This window comes from Chelonoidis abingdonii, chromosome 7 (assembly GCF_003597395.2).
Source record: "Chelonoidis abingdonii isolate Lonesome George chromosome 7, CheloAbing_2.0, whole genome shotgun sequence".
Lineage (NCBI taxonomy): Eukaryota > Metazoa > Chordata > Testudines > Testudinidae > Chelonoidis > Chelonoidis abingdonii.
This window is the reverse complement of record NC_133775.1, coordinates 72,408,002-72,422,074: the sequence shown is the minus strand read 5'-3', so window position 1 is coordinate 72,422,074 and position 14,073 is coordinate 72,408,002. Positions and strand designations below refer to the sequence as shown.

The 14,073-nt window shown below is 46.6% G+C and overlaps 2 protein-coding genes across 3 annotated transcripts in view; both read right to left on the bottom strand.

Annotated features, from left to right (window-relative positions):
* LOC142047112 (protein diaphanous homolog 1-like) overlaps window positions 1-7,561 on the bottom strand; it is a 71,832-nt gene extending 64,271 nt beyond the window's left edge. Inside the window, exon 1 of one of the 2 annotated variants that reach the window (XM_075068005.1) lies at window positions 7,345-7,561. In XM_075068005.1, the coding sequence (XP_074924106.1) occupies window positions 7,345-7,483 (139 nt within the window). In that variant the 5' untranslated portion in view covers window positions 7,484-7,561. The remainder of the gene's footprint in view (window positions 1-7,344) is intronic. The other variant, XM_075068004.1, reaches the window with a different exon arrangement.
* A 132-nt stretch (window positions 7,562-7,693) lies between these two features.
* Window positions 7,694-14,073, bottom strand: part of DIAPH1 (diaphanous related formin 1) — a 100,938-nt gene continuing 94,558 nt past the window's right edge. Inside the window, exons 16-17 of the mRNA XM_075068248.1 lie at window positions 10,961-11,614; window positions 7,694-7,855 (exon numbers count right to left, since the gene is read on the bottom strand). Coding sequence (XP_074924349.1) covers window positions 7,694-7,855; window positions 10,961-11,614 — 816 coding nt within the window. The remainder of the gene's footprint in view (window positions 7,856-10,960; window positions 11,615-14,073) is intronic.

Sequence of the window (14,073 nt, the reverse complement as noted above, 5' to 3'; positions counted from 1 at the left end):
CCCTGGTGATCCAAAAAACTTCCCTACACACAGAAACACAGTCATCCACAGCACTGACAATCTCTGTGCATGTTTAAGCTGTGCAAAACAAGCATATTGCTCCTAGCTCCCACAGAGCTCTGCAGCAGCTGTTCACAGCCAGTTACTCCAGGCCTGCAGAGCCAACAGGATCCACCTCAGGGCCCACAGAATACTGACCCCTTCCCAGTCAATCACTTCAGGGCCCATCTATACACAAAATTTGGAAGAGCAGAGCAAGGGTTCAATCATTTTGCTTCAGAGACAGAAGTGCTTGAATGAAAGGGCAGACAGATACAGAGCATGTGTTCTCAAGCCCCCACCCACACAGCACGGAGATAGCCCTGGAAATGGAATACAGCCCACATGTCTCCAGTATTTGGGGGTCTGTTAAACAGTCGGAGATAAACTCTTTTAACCCAAGTCTCACTGCTACTGGGCAGACGAACCCACACCTGCAGAGTGACACCCACAAATTTTCAGTCTAAAACACTTGTCATCCACATGTGGGAAATGACCAAGGCATGCACGATAGCTTCCCACCCCAAGAAGGGAGAGGAAAATCAGGGAGGAGAAATCATGGTGAGGACACAGGCAGAAAAGCCACATGAGAAAGAAAGAGCAAGAGAGCATTAGAGAGAGAGATTTACAAAAGATGAAGTATTGGAGAAGCAGGAATGAAGAAAAGGGACACTGATGAAGCCAGCGAGGGCCGGTAGAGCGGAGGGGATGGGCTCACAGGGGCTGCCTCAAACAAAGTTTGCTTTACTTATGATTGCATGCTGGTTTCACTGTTAAAAAAAATGACCCAAAACTGCCCTGGCTTTGGATAAAGAAGGGACATTCTTCAAGCCCCTCTAGACCAGTTTTGTTTTCCTTTAAAAGAACTAGTAGGAATATTACTGAATCCTTATGCCAGAGCTACAATCGGAGCAGTACATGGTCACACACACACAGCTTGGAGAGGATCACAAAGGGTCCCCTCAAAACTACACTTAACAGAAGTGGTTTGCTCATAGGTGTCCAACCTCACTTGACACCTGCGCTAATGGGGTGAGCTAAGTCACCCCCCACATACATGCACACACAGAGATTAAAGGCCTTCCTCTGTTGGGCTGGTGGCCAAGGTATGTCAGATCAGATCAGGTAAACAATGCAATCCAAACAGAAGGACAAGGGCTCTCCCTTCCCCCCCTTGCCATGAGGAGCTGAGCTGCACTGCAGGTACTGGAGCGTGAGCCACAGCTCTTGCGTTCAGTGACAGCAGGCACCAGCACTCCCCAAACACATCAATTTTTCGGCAGGTTTTCACAAAGGTGGATTGTGCTTACATGTGTTTGCAATTACCAGCTTCAGCAGTGGGGCTGGCAGAGCTTTTATCACAGTGGTGTGGGCAATGAAATGGGAGTGACCTGAAATATTCATGCTCAGGGACTGAGTTTGTCCCACTTTGGGAAAGTGATATCAGCATCCCAGCCACAACCCCCACTTTATCTTGAGGAGGAAAGAGTACACAGAACCCTAAAATCCAAAGGGCCTTCCCTCTCCACTTTCCTGGTGTTCCATTGCTCAGACAGAGAGCAACAGGGACTAAGTAGAACACAAAACATCCCAGGAAAATTTGAATCCAAAGTTGAAGAGCAACATGGTTCAGAATACACAGGCACCAGCCTCCAAAGGGTTTTATTAAGAAACTGTGTCTCTTCAGGTTTTGAACTACTGCCCATCGTTGTAGTACATAGAAGAGATGAGCAACAGCAAAGTCTCTAGTGGACTTCTTGGAGTCTCTGGCTTCCCTCACCTTTCAGGTAACAGGAAAGACTCTGCTTAAGGTAGGTATTTTTTCTATATAAGGATGGAGATTGGGTGGTTGATTCTGCAAGCGTCTCTGTTATGGTGGGAAAAAAACAAACAATTCAATTTCTGCATTTAACAACACCTCAAACAGCTTCTGTTTACAGGGGCTTAGTGCTATGAATGCTGTGCCACACTGGAAGAGGATTCTATGGTACCAGGTTCCTGTATGGCGCAGACCATTGCTGGTAATGGACTTCAGGAACAGCTCCAAAGTGCTAGTGAAACCTGCACAGCATATAGACTCCGATCTGCAGGGGAACAGACATTCAGAAGGCTGTATTCTGCAGTTACCTGCAGTAAACAGAGTCCTCCTACCAACTGCTGACATGGAAGTATGCCCAGGACTGAAAAGCACAATCCTAACATAAGCTCCTGAACACCTCCTAGCTTCAGTAATTTCACCTCAGCCAGCATACATTAACCTCCTCCCTGTCAGAACCTTTCAGTGAATTTTGTATCCATTTTATTTGCAAAGAAAAAACCCATTCTCTTTTTTGGGAGCGGGGCACAGGAGTACCCTGGGATCAGTGTTAATAGTCCTGCCAAGGCATCTAGCAAGTGCTTTCTGTTTGCATATCGTCTGTGTTCACATGCTGTCGCAACAATTGCTGTTAGGACAGCTACAAACCCTCTCCTCAGAACAGAGGCAAATTTCCTGTAATAGATGGGAATTGGAGTTCCTCGAAGAGGGAGAGCAAGGAAACATCACTCAACACTCTTGGACAGGAGCTGTCTCCCCTACACAATGGCTTCCTGGCTCAACATCACCTCTTCTATCACACTGCACAGCTCCAAGGAATTCTGACATCCCAGCACAAAATGACTAGAGCTCAAAGGGAGGAGTGAGGCTGATCCCAGGATACTGCTGCCCTCAGCATTCCATTTGTGTTTCAGTTCATTTTGGAATCAATTGAGAAGGCAACTGATTTATCGTGAGCAACCTCACAGTTCAAGAATGTGAAATTTTCACAGGCTGGGAGTCTCTGAAGAGAAGAACCTGCCTTGGTACAGACAGAGGAGAGTGCCTTGCCTTCCATTTGCTTTTAACTCCATAAATATTAAACAGTTTTGAAAGATATTCTGCATAGAGCACTCAGCGAGATGGGGAAGAGAGCCTCAGCATTCACCTGTTAGAGCAGGAGAAAGGAAAGGAAAGATGCCAGACACTGGGATGAGTGGACAGCCAGTTAATGCACACTAAACACTCTACAAACCTCTTTGCAAACTTTCCGAGCGGGAGCCCCTTCCATTCACCCTATTCTGCATGCACCATATTTCTCTTAGTATGGGCTGCCAACTAAAGTGGGGAAGTTGCAGAAATGAAGCATGGGATTAGAAAAGTTGATAGTAAAGTCCACTGGGGCCTAGTGCCCAAGCTCTGATAAGGCAGCCTATGAATGTTCAGCATACTACCACCTCTTTGATTTACAGTGACAGGCATACCAGGAATGGATGGCAAGTGTCAGCGGGTACAAGCATGCTGGTTGGCCAGCTCAGCTATCGCTCTTCCTGCCAAACCACTCACTTCCCTGAGACAGAGATTAAAAGCAAGACCCCCAATATTTAAATAATTGAACTGTCATCAGCTGTCTGACTGACTAATTGCAATAAAAATCAGGGAAAGCTGGAGTCACTGAAGCATGGGAAAAAAAGAGAGAAAAAGAGAAAGAGGAAGGGAAAAGACATTCTGCTGACAATCTCATTCCAAGTCTCATTTCACATAGAGAGGAGAGATTCTTCTTTACCCTCTGAGTAAAAATGATTAACCTTTGAAAGAAAAGCGTGGCAGCTGAAAGAAAGGAGCGGAGTTAAATATTTCACAGGCAAATGCAGGATGGGGGCGGGGGGGGAAGAGATGGCCAAGTGCAGTTTGTACCTTTCAGAGAGCAGGGCACAGCGTACTGCCAAACCCATTAAACAGAACTAAGTGCAGCTCTGTAGTTTTAATTGAAAGCCAGTTAAAAATTAAAGAGCACCCTGCTCATATTAAAGTGGAGTCTACCAGTGGAGTAGTGTGTGAGCCTCCTCTTTGGGGAGCTTTAATGCCTAATAGAGATGTTGCAGCCTTCACAGCATTCATTCAGCACAGTTAGAAAAGTGGGGAGTAGTAACTCTTTCAGGCACAGTTTATTCAAACTACTCACCTCAGCCATTTAGTTTCCACTCCCCAGAGGACAAATTCCCAACTTCACAAGTAGGAATTGGGAGATGCAGAGTACGGACTGTCACTCAGAGCGAGCACTTTCACAAGACAACAGAAATCCTTGAGACAGGAACACTAGACCACCCCTTTTCACCACTACAGTCCCCTGCTAAGTAACCCAACCATCCTCAGATAGTGCCCACCCTAGTGAGAAAGGCAGCTACCCTTCCCCAGTCACTACCCTGGGGCCTCATTCAGGCTTTCCATCAGCACTGTACAACCTGTCTTTTACTGTTACCACTGCACAATACAGCACTAGCTGTGCCAACACTGCCCAGATTCAACAGCTGATCACCCTTCACTCTTCCTGAAATGACAGATGCTTGGGGGTTGGCCTGATTCTAGCTGTTCAGCATGAAGAGCATAGTGAGGCTCTCATGGGCACCATCCACTGGTGCTTAAAAACAGCACTTTAAGCCTCTGATTTACAGTGGATCCCTTGTGCAGAGGATCACCAAATTTGGCCAAACATGGGAAAACTTAATAGAAGCTACAGAGCTGCACTGAATTTGCATTAGAGAGCATACTGCACGTGGCCTCATCTTTCATAGAGAAAGACAGTCAGGCACCAATGGCTACACCCCTGGATCAAGAGTGTATGGTGGAAGTGTGATCTGAGCTCTGTATGGTGGCAGCAGCAGGGTACAGCAAAGAGCTCCACAGGCTGAACCTGGCTCCATGGGCTGCACTTTAGCCATCCCATCTTGGGCTCTCCTGCATGCTGGACCATTTGATTGCATAGCAGAGTCTAGGTTATGACCTCAGCACAGATATTTGCTTGTCAAGACTGACCTATACACTGCTTTTGAGGCAGTGGGCTCCCACCCTTCCCTAAACTAGCAGTCAGACTCTGACTTAAAACACTAGAGATACCAGGGGGTATAGCTCAGTGGTTTTGAGCACTGGCCTGCTAAATCCAGGATTGTGAGTTCAATCCTTGAGAGGGCCATTTAGGGATTTGGGGCAAAAGTCTGTCTGGGGATTGGCCCTGCTTTGAGCAGGGGGTTGGACTAGATGACCTCCTGAGGTCCCTTCCAACCCTGATATTCTATGATTCTATAAACTGTTTCCTGATCTGACAAGCCCTGAATGCTAGGAACTGAGAAGTCTTATTATGACAACTACTTAGGAGAGGAGGGAGTGTTCCTGCTGATTTCAGATCATTTCTAAAAGAGGCTCTGAGGCCACTAGTGAAAGAGGGTCAGACTCTTTCAACCGAAGAGTCCAGGAATCCTTCCTAAAAGGCATGGGGGGTTTCTGTACAATAAAGCAGCTCAGTTAGGGGGCAAGGGTGGTTAGGAGGTAGAATGGGAAGGAGTGTACAGAATCTGCTAGCCTGCCACCTAAATGCCTGCAGTCATCAGACAAAACGCATGTGAGAATGAGGCTGGAACCCACAGGGGAGGCAGTGAGAGTTTGGGAAAATGGACTAATAGAGATCCCGCAAGCACAACTGGGGAAAATTCATACAACAACCAAACCCTCCTCCCTCTGCTCAGAATGCACTCTGTGGTAATCATAACAATGAGAGTGCAGACTGTTGGCCAGCACAAGGCTAATATTAATCCATTCAACTGCAGAGAAAGCAGAAAGAGCCAGTATCACCCAGAGCAATGCAATGCTTTGAGGGACAATCATCTGGGGGAGGGAGAAGATCAAGAAAAGCACGATACAGCACTGATGGACTCCAGCAGTCCACTGCCACCCTCCCACACCAAGTATTTCTGCCCCTTCCTCCGACAGAAGCAATATGCAATCCTGGGAGGATTATCTGCCAGCTTCCTAGGTGGGACATATCCTGGACATGTGGCATTAGAAGAGCATCACTGACAGGAAAGAGTTGCCCTTCTCTGCCCTATTAACTGGGAACCTCCTAGGGAAGGGATAGGAGCTCCCTCATCATCTCATTCAAGGCAGTTACTCCAAACCTGTGCAAGGTTTTCACCCATTTGGGACCACGACTGCCCAGATGCCTTTGCAAGAGCAGCTGTGAAAGTTGTGCTCAGCTCAAGCAGCTGCTTAGGGGGGAATGAAGGGGGAACATCTGAGAGCGGCATGCCAGCAGTAGGCAGCATCCTGAGTCTGGCCAGGTCTCCTGTGAGCAGCCAGCGAGGTTGGACAGGGTTTCATTGCAGCATTAAGGGAACTTTTCTGTTATGCAAATGTGTGAGTCACTTCCTGGAAGCTGCCAGAGGCGCCTAGCGGCCTGTCAAGCTTTTTATTGTAACAAATTAAAGTGCAGCCTGGCACCATCAGATCAGCTAAAGAGGAAAAATTATACTGTCTATAAATATGCAAATTCTGCTGGGGCAGGGGAGAGGGACAGAGGATTTGAAGCTATGCTTATTAGCTTCACGAATCAGGGGTCGAGATGAACATCTAAATAAAACAAAGAAGTAGAGAGGAGATGAGGCAGCCAATTTATCAGCCAAGCTGCAATCTCAATCGGTAACATGACAAACTCTTCCATCCATTGTACCCCATCCAGGCAGGGTCCTTGCACTACAGACAAAGGTAAGGGAAAAGCTTCATCCCACACTTCAGAGGGGAATCTGGCACCCCAACTACAGACAGGAAGCCCAAAGAGGAAGAGGAAGAAGAGTAAAATTTCACTGTTACAGAGAAGGAGCCCATGTCACTGGTAGGGGGCTGTGTGTGTGAGTGAGTTAAGCTTCACCCCACAATACAGACAAGGTGTTACACGGAGGGGAGAGCAAAGGCCCAGAACAAACAAGGAGCCTAAGTTCAGGGTAAAACTTCAGAGAGGACACAATTGGAAAACACCTGGAGTTAGGTGAGTGTGCTGCATCAGTTAAAGGAGGAACTCATAGTGGAGAAACCCTGTAACTACATAATAACTGTAACATCACTGTTACACTAGACAGAAAATGGGGGCTTGGGGGAAGCAAAATCTGTGCATTCTGTTCTCAACTCCTTTAAGAGGATGAGAGTGGAGGGAAAGGGAGCCTGGGGCTCACGGAGGAGCCTGACACATACCTGGGTAAGAGTATGAGAATTTCAGCTGTATTCGAGAAGTAAATCAAACGCTCAGGAACCATCACTAATACTATTGCAGTAAGAAGGGAAAGGCCTGCTAATGGGAGGAAACCACTTCCAGCATCCTTTTTCTGAAGCTTCCCCAGGCTAGTCACCCCATCCTAAGGATCCTGTTCATTGAGCAGTAATCACTCCCTCCTCTCAGCAGAATTACTTTTCAGATGGTAGAGTCTCCCCAAAGCAGTCTCAGACAGGTTGATGCTACTCACCCTTGGAGGCTGCAGGTAGTGGCCCAATGAATCCACAGAACAGGAAGCAGGGCGAGGAGAGGAGAGGGGAAAAGAAAGTTAGATCAAGTGGACAATACGACATACTAGAATGAACTTCTCCTACCTCAAATGTTCCCATTCCAGCACAGTGCTCAGGCACCAAAAAAAAGGATCACAAAATCACCATGAAAAGACTGGTCTATCAAGGCATTCAACTGCCAACCGAGAAGTCCTTGCCTAACTTCCCTCCCACTACATGGCAGATAGCCTCTTGGCAGCTAACTCCTGTGTACTCCTTCTGAATAAAGTTCAGTGTTCCCCTTATGCATTCCCAGATCCCTCCCACTCTTCAGTGCTGATTGAAGAAGCTGGAGTGACACCACACACAGCACTTACACTTAGTCTGGGCAGAGAAAGTGAGCGTTAGCTTGGCAAAGAGTTCATCATTCTCAAATCGATCTTCTTTCGCCTTGGTCCAGAAACAGTCCTGGGAGAGCTCCTCTGCCACAATCTGTAGGGGAGACAAAGCATGATGCACGGTCAAAATTTGTGTGTACACATACACAGCTTACAAGAGATCTCATCCCACCTCCCTGTTTGTTCCTTTAACATCTTTCAGATCCTCCTCTCTTACTCTTTGCAGATGCCCCACAGACTTCTGTCCTTGGCCCCCTCCTCTTCTCCCTGTACACATTCTCTCAGGGTGATCTTTCTGCTCAGTTTCAACTACCATCTTAGAACCAATGACTCACAAATCAACTTGTCCCCCCTATCTGCTTCCCTCCTTCCAGCCCCTTAACTCAGTCTGTGTCCATCTCCCCGCAGATGTCTTACCATCAAACTTAAATAAAATATGGCTAAATATGAACCCCTCAATTTTCCTCCAAAACCCTTGCTAATCTTTCTAGCTTTACTGTTGACAGTACAGTCATCCTGTTACTGAGGCCCATATTCTGTGGGTCATCTTTGACAGCTCCCCTGCCTTAACTCACACATCCAGGTTGTGTCCAGATTTTGCCAGGTCTTTCTTCATAACCCCTTCAAGATCCAGCATTTCCTTTCTAGCCCATAGCTAAAATGCTTATTCTGGTCACCACCATCTTCTGTCCTGGCAATTGCAATCTCCTTCTCTCCAGTCCTTCTGAAACCCACATTTCACCTCTCCAGCCCACACAAAACGTAGCTGTTGAGATCATCTTTTGTACCAGTCATTCTTCCCATGTCTCTCCCCTACACACTCTGAACCCTTCTACTGCCTCTCTTTTTTCCACCAAATAAAATTCAGTCTTCTTAATCTCACCCTCAAAGACCTCCCCCTTTTCCCCCTTGCTGGAGGGCTCTTTTCTCTTTACACTTCTACCCCGATATAATGCGGTCCGATATAACGCAAATTCGGATACAACGCAGTAAAGCAGCGCTCCAGGGGACGAGGCTGCTTTACCTCATTATATCCGAATTCATCTTATCGCAAGTGGTTCCTCTGCGCTCGCCCATTACTTGCTGTGGCCCTCCCCAGAACCCCCTGGCCCCAGCTCACCTCCGCTCTGCCTCCTTCCAAGAGTGCACCACAGCTCTGCTTCTCCTCCCTCCCAGGCTTGCTGCGCCAATCAGCTGTTTGGCGTGGCTGGGAGGGAGAAGCAGAGCTGCAGCACACTCGTGGGAGGAGATCGAGGTGAGCTGGGGCAAGGGGGCCACCGCAAGTAAGGGGGAGAGGCAGAGGAACTGTTCCCTGTCCCAGGTCACCTCCACTCCTCCTCCTCCCATGAGCACGCTGCTCAGCTCCGCTTCTCCTCTGTCCCAGGCTTGCCGCGCCAAACAGCTGATTGGCACCGCAAGCCTGGGAGGGTGGGGAGAAGTGGAGCAGCAGCGGCGCACTCAGGGAGGAGGCGGAGGCAGAGCGGAGGTGAGCTGGAGGAGGGAGTGGTTCCTCTCCCTACCCCAATATAACACGGTCTCACCTATAACACAGTGAGATTTTTTGGCTCTCAAGGATTGTGTTGTATTGGGTTAGAGGTGTATTACACTGCTTCCCACAACAATGCCAGCCTTGTATCCTCTTTTACAACAAAAGCATCTTCCATGCTACTCTTCCCCTGAACTGACCCCTCAGAGCCTCTACATTCTCATTCAAATAACTTCTCAAGAGCTACTTCTACCATGTCCTCTGTACAACAAGTTAAATAACTAATATTACACTGAGAGGCCTGTAGGGATAGTTTAAAGTACATATTTGGACTGTATGTTTTATCCCTCTCCACCATTCATCTTAAGCTACTTGACTTCTTGTATTGTAAGCTCTTAAGGTCAGAGACTGTGTCCCTATGGAAGTGAGACAGCATCTGGAACTATAAGGGCACTATCAAAATACAAGCAGTGGATATAATTACCACTACAGCCACCATCACCAACAGAAAGCCTGTTCCTACTAGTAATTCTGCCTGTTTTATCAGCACCAGCACATTAGGCCATAAAGCTGAAAGAGGACAACCCCAGTAACACTTCTGCTTTGTTGGTGAGGAGCAAACAGGTTCAACATTTGCTAATGTTTGACCTCCACACAGCTCTGCTGATGCTCCACAATCCTGGCCTGTAGCACACCAGGATATCCCAGACCTTGGATTGCACACAGCTCTGCCAATTCACCTATATCTTGATCTGCAGAAGACTTGTTCCTAGTCCAGTTCTGGGTCCTCATACTGCTTTGCCAATTCCAATTTTGGGCCTATCCTGAGCAGACAAGGCCAGCTGGCCTCAACTGCACATCAATTTTGTGATACATACATACGACCACTGAGACCACCAAACTTGGCTACAGTTCTGGCTGAAAAGGATTTGAATGCAGATCCTCCAAAGTGGAAGGCTAGTATATTAACCCACTGAGCTATTACATGCAATGTCTCTGTGCTAACAAACCAAATAAGCATGCAACAGGAAAGAGGAGGCCAGCCTCCTTGTTATGCCCACAGGCTCTCTGGTGCCAGCATGATCAGGCTGTGTACACTTGCTGCCTGCTTGTGGTAGAAGTCTGCAGAGCAACAATTCTTTTCACACACACATTTACTATCTTTGTTCTCGTTCAAAAAATAAAAAAAACAACCAAAAACCAAACACCTGGGAGAAAATTTTTTAATTTAAATGACAAAGCAGCCTGTGCTTTCTAGAGCAGAGTAATTATCTACTGCTTGCATATTTTAGAAGGGTTGTGATTATTAAATTGGTTGTTACCATGGTGCTGCCTTCAAAACACTTCCTTCAAGGCAGAGGGCAGAAAACATTCAATAAACAATACAAGTGAAATTAAATGAAATTAAACACCACAGAGACCATTAATCAGCAGCTGCAGGCTAAAGAGGAAACAGAGTGCTTCTTGGCATCACAAGTCTAGCACGGGGACAGTGTTACATTACAGGGGAGGCCTGACCCACAAAGAAGCTCTTGCTCTTCATTAGCCACCAGATACCCCTGTTCCTCAGGTGGTTTCCTCTCCCCTCCTCTCCCCACATGCACCACAAAGGATGCCTGATAAAGTCACACATTTCTAAAGGATGAAGAGAATATGGAGTAAGCGACAGCACCTGGCATAGGAAGGTGCTGGAAAACAGTTAGCAGGTCTCACCTTAGACCAGTTAGGTCTCCGCAGCTGCACCTCTGGCTTATATTGTTTCTTTGGAGCCAATCCATAGGGGAGAGCTGGAGCTGCAGGGGCTCCCCAGCCCCCGAATCCAGGGGGCAGAGGAGGAGGGCCACCCATTCCTGGAGGAGGCGGTGGGATCCCAGGACCTCCAGGGAGCGGAGGGGGAGGGGGCGGGATCCCAGCCATGCCAGGGAGCGGAGGGGGAGGGGGCGGGATCCCAGCCATGCCAGGGAGCGGAGGGGGAGGTGGTGGCGGGATCGCAGATGCTCCAGGAAGCGGCGGGGGAGGCGGGGTGGATCGAGACGCTCTCAGAAGCGGCGGGGGGAGGGCGCGGCGGATACGTCCAGGGCGGCGGGTGAGGGCGGCGGCGATACTGTCCTCCAGGGGCGGCGGGGGAGGGCGATGCTGTCGCTCAGGAGCGGCGGGGGAGGCGGCGGCGGCAAGATGACGCGTCAGGGACGGCGGGGAGGCGGCGGCGGCGGGAGCGCTGTCGTCCAGGGAGGGCGGGGGAGGTGGCGGCGGCGGGATCGCAGGCACTCCAGGGAGCAGCGCGGGAGGTGAAGCAGATGCAGCTTTAGAAGAGATAGCAGCAATTTCCATCTTAGTATCTTCAAGCTCCTTTGACAACTTAATGATCTGAAGAAAGAAGAGCAAAACAAGCAAAATTAGCAGAGTATCCAATTCCCAGCCCTGTAAGGCAGCCAGGAGACCACATCTAAAACAATATCATACTTGTGGACTAGTAATTTTTTAAGGTCCTACTCTCTTCATCACCAGTCATTAGAATTAGTATTACTGGTACCCTGCTGAATGCTGTTAACTATGTGTTTTTTCCATATACTGTACCATTGAGAGAGTGGATGCAAGTCCTCCTACAACCAGATGGATGAAGGAAAATGTAAATCTCATGTGATACCATTGTCCTCTAAGCAGTTTGCACTGCACTAGTGAGCAGAATCGGGTCAGCTAACAGTGCAAGTTACAGTAAATAACAAATAAAAACGAATAGTAGAAACAAGCCTCAGAGAGACTGTCACAGTGCTGTTATAATAATCGGGGTGAAGCAGGCCTACTCCAGTTGTGAGCTTAATTGCTGGAAAGTGGGTGAAAGTTGATAAAACATTACAATAACCTATAACAATTAATGTTAATAGAGTAATGTACAAAAAGGAGACAAAGTCTAGATTAGTTTTTAATATGGAGGACTAGTGAAAGGATGCAAGGACTGTGTTGACATCATGAACTATAAACAAGAATGGAATCAGAAATTAATAGACCAAAATCGGTGTTTTAGAAATTAGGTCTAACTAGTGGACAAGAGTCCTGAGAACCTCAATAAAAAAAAGCCATATTTCCCCAGCCTTTTCCAACCTCTTCTCTCCTTTTTATGTCTGTCTGCTGAGAAAGTAAACACTATTGACAACAACAATTAATTCAAAATTCAATGACAGAACTAAGCCTTTCTTCTCCATTAAGGAGGATTATTAGCCTCTCTCTGAAAAAGGGACTTTTGCTAAGTTTGGATTAAGTTTGGTTTGCATAACTACCCTAGTTAAATTTAAATACTTTACGTTTTGTTTTTGATTCTTTTTCTCTTGTGTATCCCAATCAAAAATCATCCAAACCTTGGCATGAAGTTTCTAACATGTTTGTGATGGGACTAGGCAAACTGAGGTCTCTGCCCTCAAAACCCCAAACCGAACCATGCCTAACTGTTCAGTGTTTTACAGTGACAGAGTTGTGTTAACACCTTTGACTCTTTGAGCCCTCTTATTCCATCAAAATTAACATAGCAGTTAATTTTCAATCCAAGAGGAAGCAGGGCATGAGCTCAAGGTTGGTGGAAGGAGATTTAGGATGGCAGAGAGGGACCTGAAGAAAACTAATTAACCCATAAAAATAACCTTTCCTAATGCTCATGTGTGTCAGGCCAGATGGGAAAAAAAGAAGAATGCTCTGGGTCTCAGGATTAGCACACTGGACTGGAACTCAGGAAATGCATGCTCTAGTCTAAGCTCTGTTACCAACAGTGGGCAATTTAATGGTGTGACACTAAGCACCCCTATATTCACACCCTACACACTATTGTAATAATCTTTGTACAAAATAGGACTTGGAAGATATCTGCTGAAAACTAATAACTCATTGATCATTAATATTCTTATGTGATGTACCCATGCAGTGGGCATTAAGAGTTCTGAATATGTGCTGTAATTATAAATAATGTGTAAACCAGGTGTATTGGGGGAGTTGTTAATCAGTTCTATTCTAAACGAAGAAATGTGGGTTTACCTCAATTTACATATAAGCAATAAACAGACTCAACAAGCTAACAAGGGTTGGAGGTAAACCTCACACTAACAAGTGGACACAAGATACCATGGAGTCTACACTCATCAGGAGAGAAGCAGCTTGGTCTCCTTTACTTTTCAGAAGGATTCATTTCAAAGATTTAGTTGTATATAAAGGGAGGGAGAGGCTGAAGCTCAACTGATAAGCAACTAAATCAACTAATTGTACACAATATTACTGTGGTATAAAAGTGTACAGAGTGAGGTTTTTTCTCAAAGCTAATGACACACTGATTAATATTGTGAAATGTATGTATTAATACCATATAAAGAAATGTGGATACTCCTTAATATTAGGCGGTACAGTCTGCCTAGACAGGAGGGAATGTCACAGCTATCTACTTTTCTCCTATGTAAATTCAGCATGGTGGAATCAGAAACAATGGAAGCCCCATTTCATAGAATCACAGGACTGGAAAGGACCTTAAGAGGTCATCTAGTCCAGTCCCCTGCACTCATGGCAGGAGGAAGTACTATCTAGACCAGGGGTAGGGAACCTATGGCACACTTGCCGAAGGCACCACGCGAGCTTCTTAAACATTCTTAAATGAAGCTTCTTAAACATTTTAAAAACCTTATTTACTTTACATACAACAATAGTTTAGTTATATATTATAGACTTATAGAAAGAGACCTTCTAAAAATGTTAAAATGTATTACTGGCATGTGAAACCTTAAATCAGAGTGAATAAAATGAAGACTCGGCACACCACTTCTGAAAGGTTGCCGACCCCTGATCTAGAC